This window comes from Saccopteryx bilineata, chromosome 9 (genome assembly GCF_036850765.1).
Source record: "Saccopteryx bilineata isolate mSacBil1 chromosome 9, mSacBil1_pri_phased_curated, whole genome shotgun sequence".
Classification (NCBI taxonomy): domain Eukaryota; kingdom Metazoa; phylum Chordata; class Mammalia; order Chiroptera; family Emballonuridae; genus Saccopteryx; species Saccopteryx bilineata.
Genome location: NC_089498.1, coordinates 249,732 through 271,349, shown reverse-complemented (window position 1 = coordinate 271,349; position 21,618 = coordinate 249,732). Strand labels below are relative to the sequence as shown.

The 21,618-nt window shown below is 52.5% G+C and overlaps 1 protein-coding gene across 1 annotated transcript in view; it reads right to left on the bottom strand.

Moving 5' to 3' along the window:
* FANCA (FA complementation group A) overlaps window positions 1-21,618 on the bottom strand; it is a 43,363-nt gene that overhangs the window by 14,503 nt on the left and 7,242 nt on the right. The window contains exons 8-27 of the mRNA XM_066242447.1: window positions 19,703-19,782; window positions 18,805-18,838; window positions 18,257-18,323; window positions 16,885-16,997; window positions 15,843-15,919; window positions 15,465-15,606; window positions 14,957-15,090; window positions 11,819-11,929; window positions 11,072-11,167; window positions 10,929-10,988; window positions 10,074-10,162; window positions 8,942-9,002; window positions 8,797-8,846; window positions 7,241-7,314; window positions 5,346-5,459; window positions 4,039-4,175; window positions 3,583-3,653; window positions 3,177-3,273; window positions 2,908-3,095; window positions 1,253-1,349 (exon numbers count right to left, since the gene is read on the bottom strand). Coding sequence (XP_066098544.1) covers window positions 1,253-1,349; window positions 2,908-3,095; window positions 3,177-3,273; window positions 3,583-3,653; window positions 4,039-4,175; window positions 5,346-5,459; window positions 7,241-7,314; window positions 8,797-8,846; window positions 8,942-9,002; window positions 10,074-10,162; window positions 10,929-10,988; window positions 11,072-11,167; window positions 11,819-11,929; window positions 14,957-15,090; window positions 15,465-15,606; window positions 15,843-15,919; window positions 16,885-16,997; window positions 18,257-18,323; window positions 18,805-18,838; window positions 19,703-19,782 — 1,892 coding nt within the window. The remainder of the gene's footprint in view (window positions 1-1,252; window positions 1,350-2,907; window positions 3,096-3,176; window positions 3,274-3,582; window positions 3,654-4,038; window positions 4,176-5,345; window positions 5,460-7,240; window positions 7,315-8,796; window positions 8,847-8,941; window positions 9,003-10,073; window positions 10,163-10,928; window positions 10,989-11,071; window positions 11,168-11,818; window positions 11,930-14,956; window positions 15,091-15,464; window positions 15,607-15,842; window positions 15,920-16,884; window positions 16,998-18,256; window positions 18,324-18,804; window positions 18,839-19,702; window positions 19,783-21,618) is intronic.

Sequence of the window (21,618 nt, the reverse complement as noted above, 5' to 3'; positions counted from 1 at the left end):
GCAGGGTGCAGAGACCCTATGTCACCTGTGGGGGCCTCGCCCTTCCCTCATGGGGCATGCAGGCGCCCAGTGACAGATAGCGCCTCCATGAGACCTACTCGAAACCCTTGGCACACAGGAGGCCTTCCCTGGGCTGACGCCTGGACGCAGAATGGCTGGGTCTGACCCGCCCTCCACAGGGCGGCGCCGCCCACGCCTTGGCCGACACGGGCGTCTGCTCGAGGAGTGCGCACTGGAGGAGCAAAGCCTGGCCAGCGTGTTAATTTGTACCCCCTTGCACTTTAGGAGGTGAGACATCCCCCGTTTTTCTCAAGTGTAGGCTGGACCACACAGGAATTGGGACTTCCTTGCTGGGGCCACCCCTGCTCTTCGTCCAATGCTTTTAACTGGCACCTGGGACGAAGTTCCCACAACAACATCGGCCGGTCAGGCCCGGGCAGGGCTCTTACAGCGTCTCAGTCGATCCTAATGCAGAGCTTGACTGAGAGCCAAGTTCAAACCTCACAGGCGACGCTCCCAAAACCTCTGCAGGAGCAGCAGCCACCTCAGCAGCACTGCTAACATTTAAGGTCTCTAACACTTAAAATTTCTCATCTCCTAGTAAGTGTAACAAGCATTCACAGGAGGAACTCTCCAGAGGAAATCTGGAATTCTTTGAATGGGAAGACACTCTTCAATGAAAACTTATATATATTTTTTAATTTTTTTACAGAGACAGAGAGAGTCAGAGAGAGGGATAAATAAGGACAGACAGACAGGAATGGAGAGATGAGAAGCATCAATCATCAGTTTTTCGTTGCGACACCTTAGTTGTTCATTGTTTGCTTTCTCATATGTGCCTTGACCATGGGCCTTCAGCAGACCAAGTAACCCCTTGCTTGAGCCAGAGACCTTGGGTCCAAGCTGGTGAGCTTTTTTTGCTCAAACCAGATGAACCCGCGCTCAAACTGGCGACCTTGAGGTCTTGAACCTGGGTCCTCAGCATCCCAGTCCGACGCTCTATCCACTGCGCCACCACTTGGTCAGGCTATCTTTTAATTTACCTATTTTATAAATATCAGTCTGTTTCTTTTTAAAAAGGGAGGAATGCGTGAAGTTGTCATCTTACAACTCTCCTTCTAACTTGGAACAGGAGGAAAAGGCAGCCACTGGCCCCGGCAGCCAGTCTGATAAACAATGGCCACGGGCCTGGGAACCCTGCATAAAGCCCAGAGACTCAGGAGGACGGAGAAAAGGAACCTGAGAGACCTACCTTTTTTATAAGGCCTGGAGAGAAGCAGCTGCACCAAGCATCACGTGACTGGGAAGAAAACTTACACAAAGAGTAAGAAATTGCCGCAGTACAAAATCTGAAAATGGAAAACAAATTCTAACCTAGAAATGTGACCTGCACCATAAGGGATGAAGGGAAGTAAATCTCACCCAGTGTGCCTTCAAAACCAGGGGGCCTGTGCGTCCACCCTCGGCCTCAGCTCCTGAGCACTGGGGAAGTGGCCCCATGGCACATCTGTCTGGTCTGAGCTCTGTCCACATTGTAGGCTGAGACTCAGAGGAGGAAGACTGACCAGGACAGACTGACCCTGGGCCCAGAGGAAGTCAGGAAGGCGGCAAGGAAGTGGGCGCCTACAGGACTGACTCCAGTGGGGACTGCTGTCATGTCAGTGTTGCCAAACGCCCACGAGGGGGACAGGGTGGGGGCTGGCCCTTCTGCCTCCTGGTGTGGACAGTGTGGACGTCGGCTGGGCAGTGGCCTGAGGCAGCATTTCTGCTGTTTGTCCCTCCCACTCCTCACGCTTCGTCAGCTCTGTCATAGAACCTCGACCCCAGCCCAGCCAACAACTGCCCCTCAGAGCCCTCCCACCAGGAAGCCCTGCCCAACCCGGGCGGCTGATCTCACTCCGACACACCACCTGTCCTCAGCACCTGCCACCCTGCGTGCTCCAAACCACTGACTCAGCAGGCACCCCGGCACAGACGGGAGGAGACGGGCCCACCCCAGGCCTGGCACACTGGTGCCTTAAGGCAGTGGTCCTCAACCCCTGGGCCGCGGACCGGTACCGGTCCGTGGGCCATTTGGTACCGGTCCGCAGAGAAAGAATAAATAACTTACATTATTTCCGTTTTATTTATATTTAAGTCTGAACGATGTTTTATTTTTTTAAAATGAACAGATTCCCTCTGTTATATCCGTCTAAAACTCACTCTTGACACTTGTCTTGGTCACATGATACATTTAGCCATCCCACCCTAAAGACCGGTCCGTGAAAATATTTTCTGACATTAAACTGGTCCGTGGCCCAAAAAAGGTTGGGGACCACTGCGTTAAGGGACCTATGGGGTGTAAGCTGGCCCAGAGTTACAGGATGATGGGTCTCAAGGCCCTGTAAGATGAGTTTACCTCTGGACAAGGCATTCCACAGGTAGGGACTGTACCTAGAGAAACAGCTGCAGAGGCTGCTCAGCACAGGGAACCAGGAACCTAACCAGAGGCTGCTCAGCACAGGGAACCAGGAACCTAACCAGAGGCTGCTCAGCACAGGGAACCAGGAACCTAACCAGAGGCTGCTCAGCACAGGGAACCAGGAACCTAACCAGAGGCTGCTCAGCACAGGGAACCAGGAACCTAACCAGAGGCTGCAACCCAAGACATAACAGCTTCTCTCACTGGCCCGAAGGACACTGAGCAATGTGCAAGGGTGCCAGTCTAGTGCCAACGTTACATGCAGTTTAGTGCAGTATGTGACTCCATTTTTAGAAACAGAAACAAACACTCTCACATAAATACATACAGACAAGATTCTGGAAAAATAAACACCAAAACGCCCAATCGTCACTATCTGTGAGTCCCATCTGCGCTTTTCTCAACAGAGGAGACAAGTGACTGAGGGACCATGAGAAGCTACTCACTTGAGGCAGAACAGTGAGGACTCCTTGGACCGGCAAGTCAGGAGGCTGTCGAAGAACTCAGGGATGGAGAGGCCGCTCGCGGGGTTAGGAGGACCCACACAAACCTCCGGGAGCACAGACCTGGACTCACTAAGGTGGACGGCCAGAGCAGCCAACCCCAGGACATGCGAGGCACTCAGGCTCGGGCCCTAAAACGGGAATGAAAACTGATTCTGCAAGAGGGAGGGTGCGGCACCCACTTCCCAGCTGTAGGGAGGCAGCAGCCCTACCTGGTGACGGAGAAGTTGGCAGAGTCTGGCGAGCACGGCAGGAAGGAGTGTGCGTCCACATGTGGCTGTCACAAAACGGGCGGCCCAGGAGCCCTGCCTACAGAGACAATGGCCTGTCCCCATCCGACACAGCCCTCCCAGGGTCTGGGATACAAGCCCTTGGACAGAGGAGGCCTTAGTAGGAACCGGGTGCTCCCCCAAAAGCAGAGCCTCTTGTAGCAATGCTCGACTTCTGTCACACACAGCCCCCCCCCATAAACGTCAGCATGGCCCCCCACCAGCGGGAAGCCAGTGAACTAGGAACTGATGGCCACTGTCATCACGGAACATAGAGAGTTCTGCTCCAAAAGGAGGCCCACCCAGAGCACCACACCGTCCCCAGGATGGCTCTAACTACCCAGACTACCTGTCCGGTGGGGCAAAGCTGGAGGCTGCCATTAGGTTCTGACAAAAAGATGTCAGCAGGAGATCCACGACCTGAGAGAAGAGATGTCACTGAGGGCCCAGTGCCCCGAGAGGAGCGTGCCAGGTCTTGTATCATAAACACAAGTGACAGGCTTGCATTTGGAGAGGACAGAATCCCCACTCCCAGTTCTGGGAACATGACAGGCCATGTGCTATCAGGCAATCTCCACTCATGAGATTTTACAGAACAGAGCAGGGCAGAGAGCAAACATTTTAGGCTGTGGGGCCACAACGGCCTCTGCTGCATGTTCTTTGCACACACTGGCAGGGTACCGAGCACCCTGACGTCTGCTCCACGTACACACTTTCCGTAGCAGAAAAAGTGCAGAGAAGGGCTTTCAGTTCTTGAGCACAGCCCAGCAGGAGCGACAGCTGAGCTCCGGTGTCCCACACGCACCTGCTGCTCCCGCTGCTCCAGTTTGGGAGCAAGGACACTGAGCTGGATCCTCGAGACCTCAGAGCTGCTGCTGTCCTCACTGTGGCCCAGGACAGAGCTCAGCCTTTCAGAGACCACTGCAACCTGAGCAGATAAAACTGCAAACGGAAAAGCCCAGTCGGGTGAGTAGAGGTGCGGGGAGGAGGTGCCCAGGGGGCTGATGGGGGCACAGAAGCCTGCCTGCCTGCACCCAGGGCTGGCTCACTGCAGGTGGCAGTGACTAGACTAGGGGACCATGTGGTGCGGCAGAGGCCAACCACGCCTGCCCTGCACATGTCAGGGTTGACCCATTACATCACCACCACAAACCTCGCCAGTTATTTAACTTCTTCGTCTGAATCACGTGCCACCTCTCCCCGATGCGTGTTCGCATCCCAGCTGCCACTGTGTGTGCCAATGGCAAACACCACAGCCTCCGGGCACCAGAGGGCAGGTGGGTGCCTAGTGGGCCAACCACACCGCGTAGAGATGGAAGCTCTGGGGCCTTTGGAAACAAGGCTGACCTGACCTTCCAGCCATTCTACTGGAGCTCTGTGGTCCCGCCAGGCCCCAGGGTCCCTGGACACCACGTTCCGCAGGAGCACCGCTCTGAGAGGCCACACCCCCAACCCCATCGCGCACGCAGCACAGCTGCGGCTGAGGCCTGCAGGCACCCGGCAGGCTGTGGAACTCAGAGTCGTCAGTATTTCCTCAGCAAGGCTCTCACGGAGCAGTCTTTCCTCCCCGAATAAAATGGATTCATAATAAATAAAGTCTGTCACACTTACTAGGTAACAAGTGGCCTATTGTTTTGGATTCTGTATTTTCTATCACAAAAGCCTGAAAGCTGGAGCTCAGTGTTTTCTTTCATAACTCGTACACGACTGTGGGCTCTGCACTGTCCGGGCCCCTCCTCCAGAGCACACTCACAACTCACACACAGCAGCAAAGGCTCAGGGCTCAGTGTCACGGCCACTCGGGCACTGGGACGAGCAAAACCCCACGCCTGGTAACGTCACCCACCCTCCTCTCCATCCCCTGTCCTGCTGGGATGCCAAACAGCAGGAGTCACCTTCTGCCAAGGGTTTATGACAGCTTGAGCGACGGGTCTCCCATCCTGTCTGAAGGGAGGCGACACCCTCGACACCAGTCAGCTCCATGGTCAGGCTTCACCACCACACGCTGACTCACAGGAATAAGCCCTGGCCGCTACCACCACGAGGGGGTAGACCAGCCACTGAGTTCATGAACCCCCAGTGTGGACAGCCCCGCCCACTGCCCATCCTCACCATCGTACTGGGCGGGGTCTGTGAGGGCGGCCCTCAGCTCTCGTAGTGCAACTGTGAGCAGTCCCAGGGAGCCTTCCGCACAGCCGGGTTCCAGCTTTCTTCCCAGGACTGCAGCTGAGAGATGCAGGGTTGGGGGCATGACTTTAACAATTAGACCAGACAGAAAGCACACGCAGCCGAATATGTCACCTGCTGGTCCCTCTGTCCACAGGGCAGAAACGAAACCATCCTGAGGCTGCGTGCTATCATATAAAAAGTCAGAACATTTATAAACAAGCTGAAGACCAAGCATGGTCTGTGCCTGACGGAAGCACACGAGCACAGCAAGCAAGGATGGGCAGGAGGCTGTCACCAAGGACGATTTGCTCGCTTCTCAAACTTTTAGGCAACATTGTTATATTGTTGTTTACCATAAGATATTAAAAAAGAAAAAAGAAAAGAAGAAAAATCATGTTTTTAAAGCATGACAAGTTCAATTAGGGTGTGACTGGAGAAGACACTGCAGGTGCCGAGAGCTCACACAGGTCTCTCCACACGACACCAGGACTCAGGACCTAAGGCTCCTGTTCGAACCCCTCACGTTAAGTTGTGCAGCACAAGACGCTCTAAGTGCCCTCAGAAGTTGGGACTGTGGCCGGTGAGGGGGACTGGGCTGGGTGAGGGGGACCAGGTGAGGGGGACTGGGGCTGGGTGAGGGGGACCAGGTGAGGGGGACTGGGGCTGGGTGAGGGGACCAGGTGAAGGGAACTGGGGCTGGGTGAGGGGGACCAGGGCCGGGTGAGGGGGACTGAGGCTGGGTGAGGGGGACTGGGTGAGGGGGACCAGGGCCGGGTGAGGGGGACTGGGGCTAGGTGAGGGGACCGGGTGAGGGGAACTGGGGCCGGGTGAGGGGACCAGGTGAGGGGACCGGGTGAGAGGGACTGGGTGAGGGGGACTGGGGCTGGGTGAGGGGGACTGGGGCTAGGTGAGAGGGACTGGGTGAGGGGGACCAGGGCTGGGTGAGGGGGACTGGGGCTGGGTGAGAGGGACCGGGTGAGGGGACCGGGTGAGAGGGACTGGGTGAGGGGGACCGGGGCTAGGTGAGGGGACCAGGTGAGGGGACTGGGGCCGGGTGAGGGGACCCAGGGCCGGGTGAGGGGACCCAGGGCCGGGTGAGGGGGACCAGGGCCACACCCCCCAGTGCAGCTGTTGTTCTCAGTACTACACTTAAGAGGTGTGAGGTTGGGGACACTCATCCATCACCCGCTCAGGGGTTCCAGCAAACAGAACCCCAGGAGTCTAACCGGCCCTGAAGATGTCAGAGGGCTGAAACCAGCAAACACAAGCTGCTTCCGTTGACAGTTCTGGGAAGCCAGCCTGATGGCACAGCAGAGGCCACCCTGCTAGTGGCCAGGACAGGTGGGCAGGACCACACCTCCACGTCTGCCCAGCTGCATCAGGAACAGACACCTCACCTCTACATCCTCAGAGGGACCTCGGTCCATGGCGGTTCCCAGAAGCAGAAAGACACCCCCACACACAGAAGAACCACCCAAATGGTCAGAAAGCTGTCACAGACCAGTCCCGACAACAGGCCTGGATCTCCTGAACTTAGAGCCTGACAAGAAAGAGCAAGGACAGGAAAGAGAAACCACCCCACCCCAATGGGGCACAGAGACAGCAGAGTGGATTCTGTATGGCACACACTACGTCAGGAATGTACCCCTTTGGGGAACATCAGGCCTCCAGGCTCAGAGCTGTGACGATGGTGTCACGCCCGGCCCTCCTGGCCCATGACTGATGCAGGTTGGGCAGTCTAAATCCAGAGCTCTGGCCGGAGCCAGCACAACCTACCGAGACAGCACTGAACAAGGAGTCACTGACACACCTCATGACCGAGAACCTGTTAACCTTACTTGCTGACTTCTTCTCCTCATCAGAGCAGGCTTGGCGGTAGGTGGAGTACAGAGATGGAGGGATTTTATCTGCTCTGGATCGAAACAAAACATAAAAATCAAGTCAACTATAAGGAGCTAATTCTCAAGCTTACTGTTCCAAAATCGACCACTGAACACAAGTGTGCGACGCAGTGGCTGTAGTTACACGGTTGTACATTACAACCGTTTTAGAAAAACCACTGCAGTGTCCACCGTCCTCACTGGTTCACAGCCACCAGCAGTGGTTCCACTGGGCACAGATTAAAAATGATTTTTACCTCTCTCCTTCAAGTTTCAAAAATTTCCAAATTTTAAAAGTTAACATATTACTTTTAGTGAATTATACAAACAAGATCACCCAGATGTGGTTAAAACTACAAAGAATTACAGAGAAAGTCTTATGGGCATCTGCAAAGTGAGGACCCCCAGCTGGCACTGTCTCAGGTCACAGCGACAAGTCCACGGACGAGAGCCATGGAGTCGTCCTCAGAGGAGGAGCCACGAGGAGCAGCACGTGTGGGATGTGTGGACAGTCGCACAGCCTGCAGGACAAGAGCCATGAGGCGGGAGAGCAGCTGACCCACCAGTGCCGCAAACCATGACAATGACACACACAGAAGGAGGGCACAGCTGTGCTCTCGAGTGCGATCTCATCGGGGGACCCCAAATGAGGCAGGGAACAGAACCTGCGAGCAGGAACTGAGGGGACCACCTATCGACCAGGTACTGGAAAGACTTTAGCTTAAAAATAAACACCAACACAGATCAAAGGAAATGGAGAAATTCAGAGAGAACAGAAGACGGTGCTGGGAGAGGCAAGGCAAACACGGCAGCTATGATGGGACCAAGCCGTGCACAAGTGAGTCAAAGACCACTAGGAACTCCAGAGGAAAGAGGAAAACAACCAGATTCCTAACGGTCAACTCTGAACAGTATTTATATACCCTAAGAAACAAAGAGTAGAGCTTTTTAAAACTATTATATAAAAAACAGTTAATTATGTTAATGGAAAAAAGCTAGGTCCTTGGAAAATCAATTGATATTTCCTAAAACAGAAGTGATAAGTAGCAAAATAAAAATCCTATTTAGAGATATAAAGAGAAATTTTAAAAATCAACTAAGAGTTGAAAATAGCTGTCTACAGAGAAAGAAGTGGCAGGGAAGGGTGGGTGGTGGCTGTTTTTCTTAAATTTTATTAGAACTATATGATTTTTTCTGCATCCATATTTAACTTTGAAAAAACTAGAAAACAGTGTCAAAAAATTAAAAAGCTATACTATGCAAATGCCAAAACGAAGCTGGCATTAATTCTTCTTTCACAATGATTTTGTACCAATAACACTTTAACTCCCAAACCTACACATCACCTAAACATTTGTTGAAAAATGATGTTAAGTGGTGTTAATAAAAATCTTCTTTTAAAAATTTTAACCAACTAATTTTGAACCAGTATTTATAAATAAAACACATCCCTACAAAAGGATCCGAGTTCTCTGCATCGTCAAAACCCTACTAGAAACAATGTCCTTGCAAACCTCTTCAGGGACTCGATCAAGACCACTCGGGAATCAGGGGTGCTCGGGAGCTATGAGAGGAAAGACGAGATTCCAGTGAGATGCAGACGGGGATGTCCTTGCTCTCTGCCACCTCTGTCCCAAGTTCCTGAAGACGCATACTGACCACTCGAGGCGTGAGCAGGGCAGGCAGAAAGTGAGACACATAGTAGGGCCTCCTGAATATGCTGCAACAGAGAAGAGAAGAGAAGAGAAGAGAAGAGAAGAGAAGAGAAGAGAAGAGAAGAGAAGCATCAGGACACCTCAGTGGACACAACACAATCTAAGTCTCCACACAGAGGGCAGCACCAGATAGGTCATCTCATTTCATGGCTATGATGTTTTATCACATTTTAAGTCTTAGTTCATGCAGCCTGACCGGGCGGTGGTGCAGTGGATAGAGCGTAGGACTGGAATGTCGAGGGCCCAGGTTTGAGGCCCCGAGGTCGCCAGCTTGAGCACAGGATCCTCTGGTTTGAGCAAAGCTCACCAGCTTGGACCCAAGGTCGCTGGCTTGAGCAAGGGGTTACTCGGTCTGCTGTAGCCCCACAGTCAAGGCACATATGAGAAAGCAATCAATGAACAACTAAAGTGCCACAACGAAAAACTAATTGATGCTTCTCATCTCTGCATTCCTATCTATCCCTCTCTCTGACTCTCTCTCTGTCTCTTAAAAAAATGAAATAAAAAATAAATAAATAAATAAGTCTTAGTTCATGCAAAGGGTCGTCTGTGCTGGTGACAACTTGTGTCCTAGGGAATCTGGACATTGTTCTGACCCCTTGTGTGACTATGGATTTGGGTTAATCCAAAGCCACAAGAGCCACTTCAGGTCAAGGTGAGCATTGTCCTTGGAGCTGATCTAGAAATCCCAGTAACTGGGACATTTCTCAGAATTAATACCTTAAATAAAGCTGCCCCACAGTGGTAGCAATCAGAATTTAAGAAGTATTGGAATCGTACCAAATTCAACACAATTTTGCTATTCGACTCCCTGTATTGGCTTCATACTGGTCACCAATAAAGCATTAATAAAAACCATTGTCCCTCTGAACATTGTGGAATCCACTCAGCCCACCAGTTGGCTGGATCACGGGTGTTGCATGCTTTTCTAAAGAAACCGCACATCACAGCAGAACTCTATGCCAGTCAGCCTCAGGACCATCACTGGGACATTCACATGGACTCCTGGGTCTCCCTACAAATGACCACCCTGCTGCATGTGTTTCTGAAAACAGATAAGGACAGCCCGACCCTACCTGGCCTCCATGACAGCCACGGGAATTTTCCCTGTGTGTTCAAACACCTGGATGGCCTTCTCCACATCCTGGGAGGCCTGGCTGTGGGGCTGACTCCATGCAGGGAGGAAGAAAAAAGAACACAAGATTTAAGAGACTTGTCATTTTCAGGTAAAAGGGACCGAGCTTGATGCACGGCACAGGGGGACATTCAGAACCACGCAGAGGCATCAGCGGCTTTCTCTCTGCCCTTAGCAAGTCAGACCAGTGAGCAGCCCAGTGGACGCAGGGCCCTGCTGGGAAGCCACCGCCACCCTCTGTCTGCAGGTGTCCTTCCTGCCGTTCCTCTCTGCTGCCCCTCAAGGACAGGAAAAGTCTCCAACTAAAGATTTTCCGGTGAGAAGGAAGACTAAATTTTGACATTTGGAAGAAGTACAGCAATAAACCTTAAAAGAGAAATGCATTAAGTACTTAAAACAGTCACTTTAACAGCATCTGTAATGCTCTCCAGCAATTCACAACTCTTTAATAAAACGGCCTTAAAAAACACACATACTATATGACCATGTGACATTTGGTTTAGATGCATGCAGTTAACCCTCCTCTCTGTTTTTACAGACCATTCTTACACTCAAACCCATGTGGATGAAGCTCTCCTAAGAGGCAACCCTTCCCACACACAGTGACCACCCGCTCCTGCTCTGAACAGTGTGGCTATTACAGAACAAGCTCCTTGGTGTCACTGTCAGGTTCCAACTGCACCAGACACCAGGTCCCACACAGAAAAGGCTCAAGCGCTAAACTCAGTCCCAGGAAATAAGACTGTGCCTGGTGAGCACAGAGCACCCCCAAGGCAGCAGCACCGAGGTGAGTTACCTCTGTGACGTCTCCGGCTGAAGACAGATCCTCATACAGCCCCATGTTTTCCATAGAAACCTGAAGACAAGACACGAAGGAGAACGTGAGGACCACATGGACACAGTGGCTACAGGGGAAGGTGGAGGGAGGCCAGCACTCACCTTCAGGTCAGTCAGCCGCGTCTTGGCCAGAGAGATGTAATCCGTGAGCAGGGAGCGGTACTTGCTCGGGACGAGGGGCGGGTGGAGAATGTGCACCTATAGCCAACAACATAGCAGGACATCAGCCTGTCAGCTGTTCCTGACTGCCAGGGAGATGTCTGCACTGAGGACAGCAGTCAGAAAACTAGCCAAAGACCAGGTTGGCAAAAGCAGAAGGTGGGAAGGACGAATCCAGGGTGAGGGTCCCCACATGCATCCACAGGGGCGCCTTCAGAAGGGGGCAGGCAAGGGTCCTGTGGCAGCACTGGGCCCTCGGCCGTTGACCCTCAGGAGCTCCTCTGCACACCTCTCTCAAATAAAAAGGAAGACTTACAGAAAGGGCATCTTTTAATCATGAGATTAATACAGACTTCCTATAAAAATGATTTCTCACGCCTAGAAGTTAATGGCCACTAGCAGTTCAGGGCACAGCCTTCTAGATGAGTCTTTAGTGTGAAGACGTGTCACCCTGAACAACAGAAGTGGGGTCATTCTCCTGCGCCAGCTCTCGAGTTGCCTCACGGGAGGGCGGTGGCTGTGTCCTACAAGGCCACTACCCAGGGACGGACAGGGGCTGGTTTCGGGCCTTTCACCAAGTGCACCCCAACATCCCTGTTGTCGATTTGCATCGTTTAACCGGCACCTGCTCAGAAGTACATCCTTGGACTGAGGAGGACATGAGCCCAAGTGTGGCAGCTAGCTTCTCACCTGCAGGTACCGGGGGGCCTCAAAGGGCACAAGGTCGGACAGAAACTTGAAGAGGAAGACCAGCGCCTTCTTGCTGCTGCAGTGGTGACTCCTTGTGCTCCCAAAGGAGGTCTGGAAGGAGATGGGCACGAGGCATGGGCAGTGATGCCCCTCTGTCCACACCGGGACCTGTCAACACAGTACCTCAAAAACAAAACTGCTGCTGGAAAAGAAACCAAAGCCCTGGTTCACACAATTTCTGAATGTCACAGGGATTGACTGAAGAAGTGGGCTGAAACAGTCACTATGACGTCCTACGAACGTCAGAGGCACAAGTCACTCACTGCCTAACTCTCCTTGGCAAGCATACTCCCTCCACCCAACAAAACCACTTCAACAGCTGTGAGCACAACTTCCACACTTGTCTGCATGAACAGGATCACCACAGAAGAGGCGGCATCCCTCAGGTCAGAGCCCTGATCACAGCAAAACAAGCAGACCTTCCAGAAACCGAGAACACCTGGGGTGACTGGGGGAAGGGAAATTTTTCTAGGGGGGAGATTCTATTTATTGTGAGAGAGAGAAAGAAACACCAATCTGCCGTCCCATCTATCCATGCATTCCAATGGTCGATTCCTGCAGGTGCCCCTACTGGGGATCAAACCTGCAACCTTGGTGTATAGGGACAGTGCTCCAACCAACTAAGGTACCCTAGCCAGGGCTTTTGTGGGGTTAATAAATGTTGGCCCTGCCAACAAGGACTGCCAGCAAGCAAGGAGAACCAGACACGTCACCCCACACAACCCAGGTCCTGCAGCCGGTCCTGCAGCCAGGCCTGCTGCCACAGCCAGGCTGGCAGAGCCCTCAAACGCTGTGGTCACTATTTAATCACCACGAGACCAGCGGCAACTCTTTCCCAACGAGAATTTGATTCTTGAACACCTCAGTGGGGTGGACAGATGCAGAGGCCATTAGATAAAAACGGGACCCCCACACTGCCATTCTGCTCCCACCTTATGCTCCCCAAGGCCAGCGGGTCACTTTTCTCCATTTAACTGGTTTACACAGAATGGTCTCGAGACTTGGCAACACCCACTCAATCGAGAAGGAGCCTCAATGCTACAATGAAAATGGGCATAGAAGTGAACCACCACCTCAGAGCCATAGTTCACTGAGATTTTATGTAAAATAACACGCATACCCCCAGACTGGGGTAATAGAAGTATTTAGTATCATTCCAGAAAAAAAGCAGCTCTTGGCCCTGGCCGGTTGGCTCAGCGGTAGAGCGTCAGCCTGGCATGCGGGGGACCCGGGTTCGATTCCCGGCCAGGGCACATAGGAGAAGCGCCCATTTGCTTCTCCACCCCCCCCCTTCCTCTCTGTCTCTCTCTTCCCCTCCCGCAGCCAAGGCTCCATTGGAGCAAAGTTTGCCCGGGCGCTGAGGATGGCTCTGTGGCCTCTGCCTCAGGCGCTAGAATGGCTCTGACTGTGGCAGAGCGACGCCCCAGATGGGCAGAGCATCGCCCCCTAGTGGGCGTGCCGGGTGGATCCCGGTCGGGCGCATGTGGGAGTCTGTCTGACTGTCTCTCCCCGTTTCCAGCTTCAGGAAAAAAAAAAAAAAAAAAGGCAGCTCTTTTCATTATTAGGAAAATTATATCCAAGTACATATCATGAGGAGCAAAGAATTATATTCCCAACCCCAGAGGCTCAAATTTGCCACCACAGTGGTCTAATTATGTGGATTCTTGAAAAAGATGAAAACAGAACTTCAAACATTGAACATATGCATAAATGTCAAATACATCCAACCATTCACTGAAACTGGGTACACTTTATATACATTATACCCCAGTAAAGTTGACTTGAAAAGATGGAAAGAAAACTCCACAAAACAAAACAAACAAAGAAAAACAGAGAACCCTGAGCCTGACCAGGCAGTGGCACAGTGGATAGAGTGTTGGACTGGGATGCAGAGGACCCAGGTTCGAGACCCCGAGGTCACCAGCTTGAGTGTGGGCTCATCTGGTTTGAGCAAGATCCCACCAGCTTGAACCCAAGGTCACTGGCTCCAGCAAGGGGTTACTCGGTCTGCTGAAGGCCCATGGTCAAGGCACATATGAGAAAGCAATCAATGAACAACTAAGGTGTTGCAACGCGCAATGAAAAACTAATGATTGATGCTTCTCATTTCTCTCCGTTCCTGTCTTTCTGTCTCTGTCTATTCCTTTCTCTGACTCTCTGTCTCTGAAAAAAAAAAAAGAATAAACCAATGAATGCATAAATAAGTGGAACAATAAAATTGATATTAAAAAAAAAACAAAAACAAAAAGCCCCAGAGAATGCTGACACAGCAGTGCAGCCTTCCCCAATGCCCTGTGCTGCCCTGAGAACTGAGCCACGCAGGGCTGGGGACACCTGGTCGTGACAGAATCACACCCGGCAGAGCTCTCAGCACATGCAGACAAGCAAACACAGGGAAGTGCTGGGGGCTCTGGGGACAGTCCCTCAGCGTCCCGAGGACACTGCCATCGACCCCATGCACATTCCTGAGAGGTCCTGGGCCAACGGCCTGGACCTGGGGGCACAAGTCACAGAAGGAACACCAGCAGATAAAACAGTGGAGAAAGACCACAAGACCTGTCCTCTGCCCACACACCAGACAGAGCAGCCAGGCTCCCGCAGGCCCTGCCAAGGGCCACCCTTGGGAACTGCAGGCAGGTGAGCACTCCGTGGACAGGCACACTAGGCTTCTACAGAATCACAGGCTTAGACGTGCCGAAGCTCCTGAGCCGATGTCCAAGAGATGTTCCTTGCCCCAGGCATGGCACTCTCCCAGGGCCCTAAGAAACCTGGTCTCTGCAGGCAGGAAACAAAGACCCCAGGAAGCCCCTGAAAAGCACCTTCTTGGACTGACGAGAAAACGGTCGGTCACCACATTCTGCAAAGGCAGCGGCCTCATGCTTCTACTTCTTCCTGACAGATAAGGCTGGTGAGGGGGCAACCCGGGAAGGGGCCAGGCCCTGGGTGGGCAGCCACGGTGCGTATGGGTTTGTTTGGTGTCGTCTCTGCAGAGCTGACCCCAGAACTCTTACAACGGCAAGTTGGGGGACATTCCAACTACTTCCTGGGAACACCAGCTGGTCAGCAAAGGTAACACACCTGGAACCAGTCTGCATAGGACAGGAACACGGAGGGACCCTCCAGCGCAGCCTGACGCACAACCAGGAACACGGTGACCATGCTGTCCAGGTCGAAGCTCTCGAACGCACGGGCCAGCAAGCGGGCCACCCAATCTAGGTGAAAGCGACCAGGAGAAATAAAATGTGTGTGTGCTGCAGCGGAGCAGCAGTTCCGGTTCTGTCTCGCGTGCCCAACGCCAATCTCTAGGGACTGGAAACTGATGAGACAAACGGCAACCACGTGAGCAGCAGGCAGAGCAAAAGAGGGCACAGTCCCCAGGACAGAGGGCGCCTTCCGTCCTCACTGAGGTTCTGCCCATGGGCTCACCCAGGTGCTAGGGTTTTGCCTACAACAGTACGTGTGTGTGTGTGTGTGTGTGTGTGTGTGTGTGTGTCGCTCTCTCTCTCTCTCTCTCTCTCTCTCTCACACACACACACACACACACACACACACACACACACACACCAGGACACCCATAAAAGCGCACCAGTTACCAGCCGCTGTGCTCCAGAGAAGCAGATCACCAGTGTGGACACACAGGACAGCACGTGCTGCCAGTTCACCTCGTGCATCTCCAGAACTTCCTGTAAGTGGGCGATCAGCTCCTCTGGACTCAGGAGTACAAAGAGCTGAAACAAAGCACCCTGGGCTGTCAGACCAAACCACTGCTGGGCAGAAGCGGGATCTCACACTCCCACTTCCTGCAGAACATGACACAAAGTTGAAATGGGACACTTCTGTCTCCTCTCTGCAGTCGTCAGTACTGGCTGACGGCTTTCAGAGTTCAGGCTCACTCCACAAGGACTGGAACCACAAGCTCTGTGGAAGATCTTGATGGCCCCTTACGCCTGGCCCCACAACTCACCCTGCGGTACAGGCCGGTGAGCAGAGGGTGGGTCCTCGCGAAGCTCCACTCCTTCTGCATTTGAACAGCATCAGAGACTTTGCCACGAGAACAGACAAGAAAACTCAAGTCAGTAGTCATAAACAGCTGCTCTGCCTGACCAGTGGTGGCACAGTGGATAGAGCATCAACTTGGGACACTGAGGTACCAGGTTCGAAACCCTGAGGTCTCCAGCTTGAGTGTGGGATCATCGACATGATCCCATGGTCGCTGGCTTAAGCCCAAGATTGCTGGCCCAGCTGGAGTCCCCCGTCAAGGCACGTGAGAAAGCAACCAATGAACAACTAAGGTGTCGCAACTACGAGCTGATGCTTCTCATCTCTCCCTTCCTGCCTGTCTATCCCTCTTGCTTAAAAAAAAGAAAAAAGAAACATGACATTAAAACAGAACCTTAGAATTTTGAAGGTTCTGTTTTCAAAAAACTACTGAGAGCCTGACCAGGTGATAGCGCAGTGGATAGAGCATCGAACTGGGATGCGGAGGACCCAGGTTCGAGACCCCGAGCGCGCCAGCTTGAGCGCGGGCTCATCTGGTTTGAGCAAAGCTCACCAGCTTGGACCCTAGGTGGCTGGCTTGATTGAGCAAAGGGTTACTCAGTCTGCTGAAGGCCCATGGTCAAGGTACATATGAGAAAGCAATCAATGAACAACTAAGGTGCCGCAATGAAAAACTAATAATTGTTGCGTCTCATCTCTCTCCGTTCCTGTCTGTCTATCCCTCTCTCTGACTGTTTCTGTAAAAAAAAACAAAAAACAAAAGTACAAAAAAAAAAAACTACTTAGAAAAATCCATATGAAAGATTTCGTATTAAAGATATTTCTGTTTTGGTGACAAGAAGGATGAGTTTTTCTTTCTACCTGTCTTTAATTCTAAGCTTTTGAGAACGTTACTTTGTGATCAAGTGTCCTCCATGACCTCAAAGTGCCAGAGAGCATCACCATGGGGCCTACGCTCCTGTCAAGGGAGGCCAATGGTACCCAAACACACTGGGCCCTGGACCCACCTTTCAGCACAGGCTGGTGAGTGAGTATCTGCATCAGCGTGTGCCTGAAAAACCTCTTTGGAGACTCTGTTGAAATTATACTGCGGAACGTGTGTCCACTGAATCCACTGAACCTGCAAACGGAGCAGAAAGAGGATCTCAGGAAAGGAGAAGCCTGCCAGGTTCCTTTTTTTTTTTTTTCTTTTTTTTTATTTTTTTTTTTACTTTTATTTATTCATTTTAGAGAGGAGAGAGAGAGACAGAGAGGAGAGAGAGACAGGGGGGAGGAGCTGGAAGCATCAACTCCCATATGTGCCTTGACCAGGCAAGCCAGGGTTTTGAACCGGTGACCTCAGCATTTCCAGGTCGACGCTTTATCCACTGCGCCACCACAGGTCAGGCAGCCTGCCAGGTTCCAAACGTCACCCTGCCAGCTGACTGATGCGTCGTTGCCATGCACACAAACAACTCGGCAAAGGCATTTCTGTCCAGCAAAGCGGCCCTGGACTGTGAGGCCCTGGTGCCCAGCTCAGAGGCTCACAGGCTTGCCCTTTTCACAACCCTGTAATTCTCTGCCGGGCCACCGTGCCACAGCCTTGAAAGAGAATCCAGGACATGTAGTCTCAACAAGAGAAAACCACAAGAAGGCAACAGCAGCACCCGTCGGGCAAAACAGAGGAAAGGTCAGACAGATCAGCAAGAACCACATTGGAGGCCCTGGCCAGTTGGCTCAGTGGTAGAGCATCAGCCTGGCGTGCAGGAGTCCCAGGTTCGATTCCCGGCCAGGGCACACAGGAGAAGCACCCATCTGCTTCTCCATCCCTCCCCATCTCCTTCCTCTCTCTCTCTCTCTTCACCTCCCACAGCTGAGGCTCCACTGGAGCAGGGTTGGCCTGGGCGCTGAGGATGGCTCCATGGCCTCTGCCTTGGGCGCTGGAATGGCTCTGGTCGCAGCAGAGCGACACCCCAGATGGGCAGAGCATCGCCCCCTGGTGGGCATGCTGGGTGGTTCCCAGTCGGGTGCATGCGGGAGTCTGTCTGCCTGCCTCCCCGTTTCCAACTTCAGAAAAATACAAAAAAAAAAAAAAAAGAACCACATTGGGATGGAGGGCCCACAATCAGGGACCTGGCCCAGCACACTGCCAACATTGCAAAGCCTCAGGGTCCCCTTCTGTGAGATGGGAATCAGACAGCAGGGTTATGCCAAGCCTTGCACTGAGCGTCTGGCACACACAGGGCTCAAACTCAGCAACTCTTCCTGTAATCTCTCCTGACACCAACACAATAGCAGAGCAAGTGTGCTCACACATCACCTGTCAGTATTTCGGAGTGCCCAAAATACCTAGAACTTCTCACCTATTGGGAACCAACCCCGGGACCCCTGAGAACGTACCAGCACTGCACTGCCTTGTGTGCTGAGGACTCCTCCTGCACGCCAGCAGCCAAGGCTTCAAGTGCGACTGATGCCAGAGCATGGAGAGAAAACAGACATCAGCATGTCATCTCCGTCCATCAAAAACCACCCCTGACTAAGTGCTTCTGGACAAGCTCCTGGTAAGAGCCCACCACTTAGAAGTCACAGACTTCCCAGGCTATGTAAGCCCCAGACGGCACGAGACCGTCAGGCTTCCAAGTGTCTCAGTGAAGCCTTTAAAACCAATCAAAATGTGTAGATAATGAAATGTTCCCCAATTCACTGTTAAATGTTACCATTCACAGCTCTGGAGGAACTGAGCCAGGAGAAAGAGTGGAGGATAAGTTAGTACCAAATGACAATGAAGAAAGGGTTTACCAGTACCAGGACTCGATAGGAGGCATATACAAACAGGTAAAACCCTTGAACTGGAAAGGCAGAAAACAGGGAGCTCCCGGTGAGCACACAGTGGTTCAGGGCGGGGCCCGGGCAGGGCACTCAGGGCGGGGCCCGGGCAGGGCACTCACACAGCAGCATCCTCTGCAGCACGGCCACAGCGACCTGTGGACAGAGGCACCCCAGTCACCCCCGCACCACACTAGAAAGCTAGTGTTACTCGAAAGCAGCGATTTTCAACCTTTTTCATCTTGTGGCACAAGCTCATTACCAAAATCCTGCGGCACGCAAAAAAAAATTTTTTTTGGTGCTCTGACAAAATAGGTACAATTCTGATTCATTCACAGCAGACGGCTATTGTTGTGTTGGCTATTATTTTTTATTTGGCCATCTAAGGACAAAGAGGTCCATGCCCTGGACTAAACAGCTAGATATTGCGTGTTTTAAAAATACTGGCGGCACAACAAGTTGAAAACCACTGAAAATAGTCAAATACAAAATTGACTTTTCAAAGAGGTGCCCTGTTGAGATTTCCTTTTAGGTCTATGTATTATCCCAACACTGAGGACACCAGACAGAGTGAAAGGTAGACTTTCTGGAAGTGTCCACTGTGATGCCTCTAGACTGCCCAGGGCCAGCCACATCCCAGTGGCCCATAGTCCCACCTCTGGCATGTCTGGATGGCCCAGCTGCTGTCCACACAGAAAAGTCCTACTGAGGCTGCCCTGGCTGTGCCCCGTAACTAGTGCCCTCTTCCCTCATCTGAAAGCACAGGCCCGGGCTCTGGGCCATGGTGAACACCTCTGCCCTTGAGTTTTGGAAACCAGAAGACATGGGGGCAGATCATGACCTGTTCTCACTTCTCACACCTACTGGACTAGGGAGGAACACTACGGGGACATCTCATGATCACGAGGTCAGGCACTCACTGGTCCAGAGATGTCCAAGGAAGAACACCATGGGGAGTTGGGTTTGGGGACGGTGCTTATTCAGCAACCATTGTACGCTTTCCTTCATTTTCCCTCCTACCTGGGGAATCCGCTCAGCCTCCACATTTCTTGGAACTGAATCTTTCTGAAATCCTCTCGAAACAAATATTTGCACAAAATCTGAAAACCACAGAAACAAAGTGTTTACATACACTGTGGCTTCTGAGCAGCGTGGCGTCACAGGCCACTCTCTTCAGGGGCTTGCAGGCAAGGAACCACAGGTAGCGGTGAGGACACTCTGCTCCTGGCCCGGAGGAGCCCTGCAGGTCACTGCCCTCCAGACACCGCACATTAAGTGTTCACCAAACCCAACCCAGCAGACCCTTGAACCACAGGTCTGCACTGCACAGGTTCCCTTAGCCACGCCTGTTTTCAATCAACACACAGGCAACCCTCCCAGGTTTCCCACCCAGTTAACCAACCTCAGACCAAATCCAAGACGGGGACCCCAAGCACACAGAGGGCCCACGTCGGTTTTCAGATCTGACTCTGTAAGGCACTGGTGCCCCTCACCTCTGCATCATTCAAGGGTCCACTGTACTTAGAATGAACCAAGTTTATAAGTAAGGGATTTCACTTTAAAAAGTAGCCTCTACGGCCCTGGCCAGTTGGCTCAGTGGTAGAGCATCGGCCTGGCATGCAGAAGTCCCAGGTTCGATTCCCGGCCAGGGCACACAGGAGAAGCGCCCATCTGCTTCTCCACCCCTCCCCCTCTCCTTCCTCTGTCTCTCTCTTTCCCTCCTGCAGCCGAGGCTCCACTGGAGCAAAGATGGCCCGGGCGCTGGGGATGGCTCCTTGGCCTCTGCCCCAGGCGCTAGAGTGGCTCTGGTCACAACAGAGCGACGCCCCGATGGGCAGAGCATCGCCCCCTGGTGGGCAGAGCGTCGCCCCCTGGTAGGCGTGCCGGGTGGATCCCGGTCGGGCGCATGCGGGAGTCTGTCTGTCTCTCCCCGTTTCTAGCTTCAGAAAAATACAAAAAAAAAAAAAAAAAAGTAGCCTCTAAGGGTTTCCTGGGAATTCTCCAGCCCCTCTCCTACACCACAACACAGGAAGCTTTACAGAAGAACCCTGAGCATTGCATGCTGGGAGATGAGGCAGGAAGTGGACTCATACATCCTGAACAGTTATAAGAGTCGATAAGGCTAAAATTAAAGATTTCCTACTTAATCTCCAATTTAAACTTAAACTACCTGGGGCTGAATTAAGGACTCAGGACTCATATAAAGTTTTGGGAAGAACATCTGAATGTTGATTTCACTCCACAGGGATTACTGGGTTGGAGATCAGCAGGGCAGGGCTCACTCCAAGAGCAGCTCAGGAAGGCTGGGTGGTTCTGAGTTGCTGCCTAAGACAAACCTGTTCACACCAAGTCTGGACTTAGATAAGGACTGAACTTAGATTTCCCACCCACCTCACTTTTCCTGGAACACCTTGTAAGGTAAATTAGAGTTGAGACCAGGAAGTCAGTGACCTCTGTCCGCAACCCCCTTGTAAGTAACAAGCGCTCCTCCCCTGCTCTGTCTCCTGTGATGCATCCTCTGTGGGGGTGAAACTGTGCCTCCATCAGCACGGGCCTGGGACTCACTTCCCCCACGTGAGCTGCTGAGGGAGCTCCTGCCACCCCTTGTGGGGGCTCATGCGTCCTCACTCAGCAAATCATCATCTCCATTTTTTTTTTCTTTGCATTTTTCCGAAGCTGGAAACGGGGAGGCAGTCAGACAGACTCCCGCATGCGCCCGACCAGGATCTACCCGGCACGTCCACCAGGGGGCAATGCTCTGCCCATCTTGGGGCATCGCTCTGCCTCAACCAGAGCCATTCTAGCACCTGAGGCAAAGGCCATGGAGCCATCCTCAGCACCCGGGCCAACTTTGCTCCAATGGAGCCTTGGCTGCAGGAGGGGAAGAGAGAGACAGAGAGGAAGGAGAGGGGGAGGGGTGGAGAAGCAGATGGGCG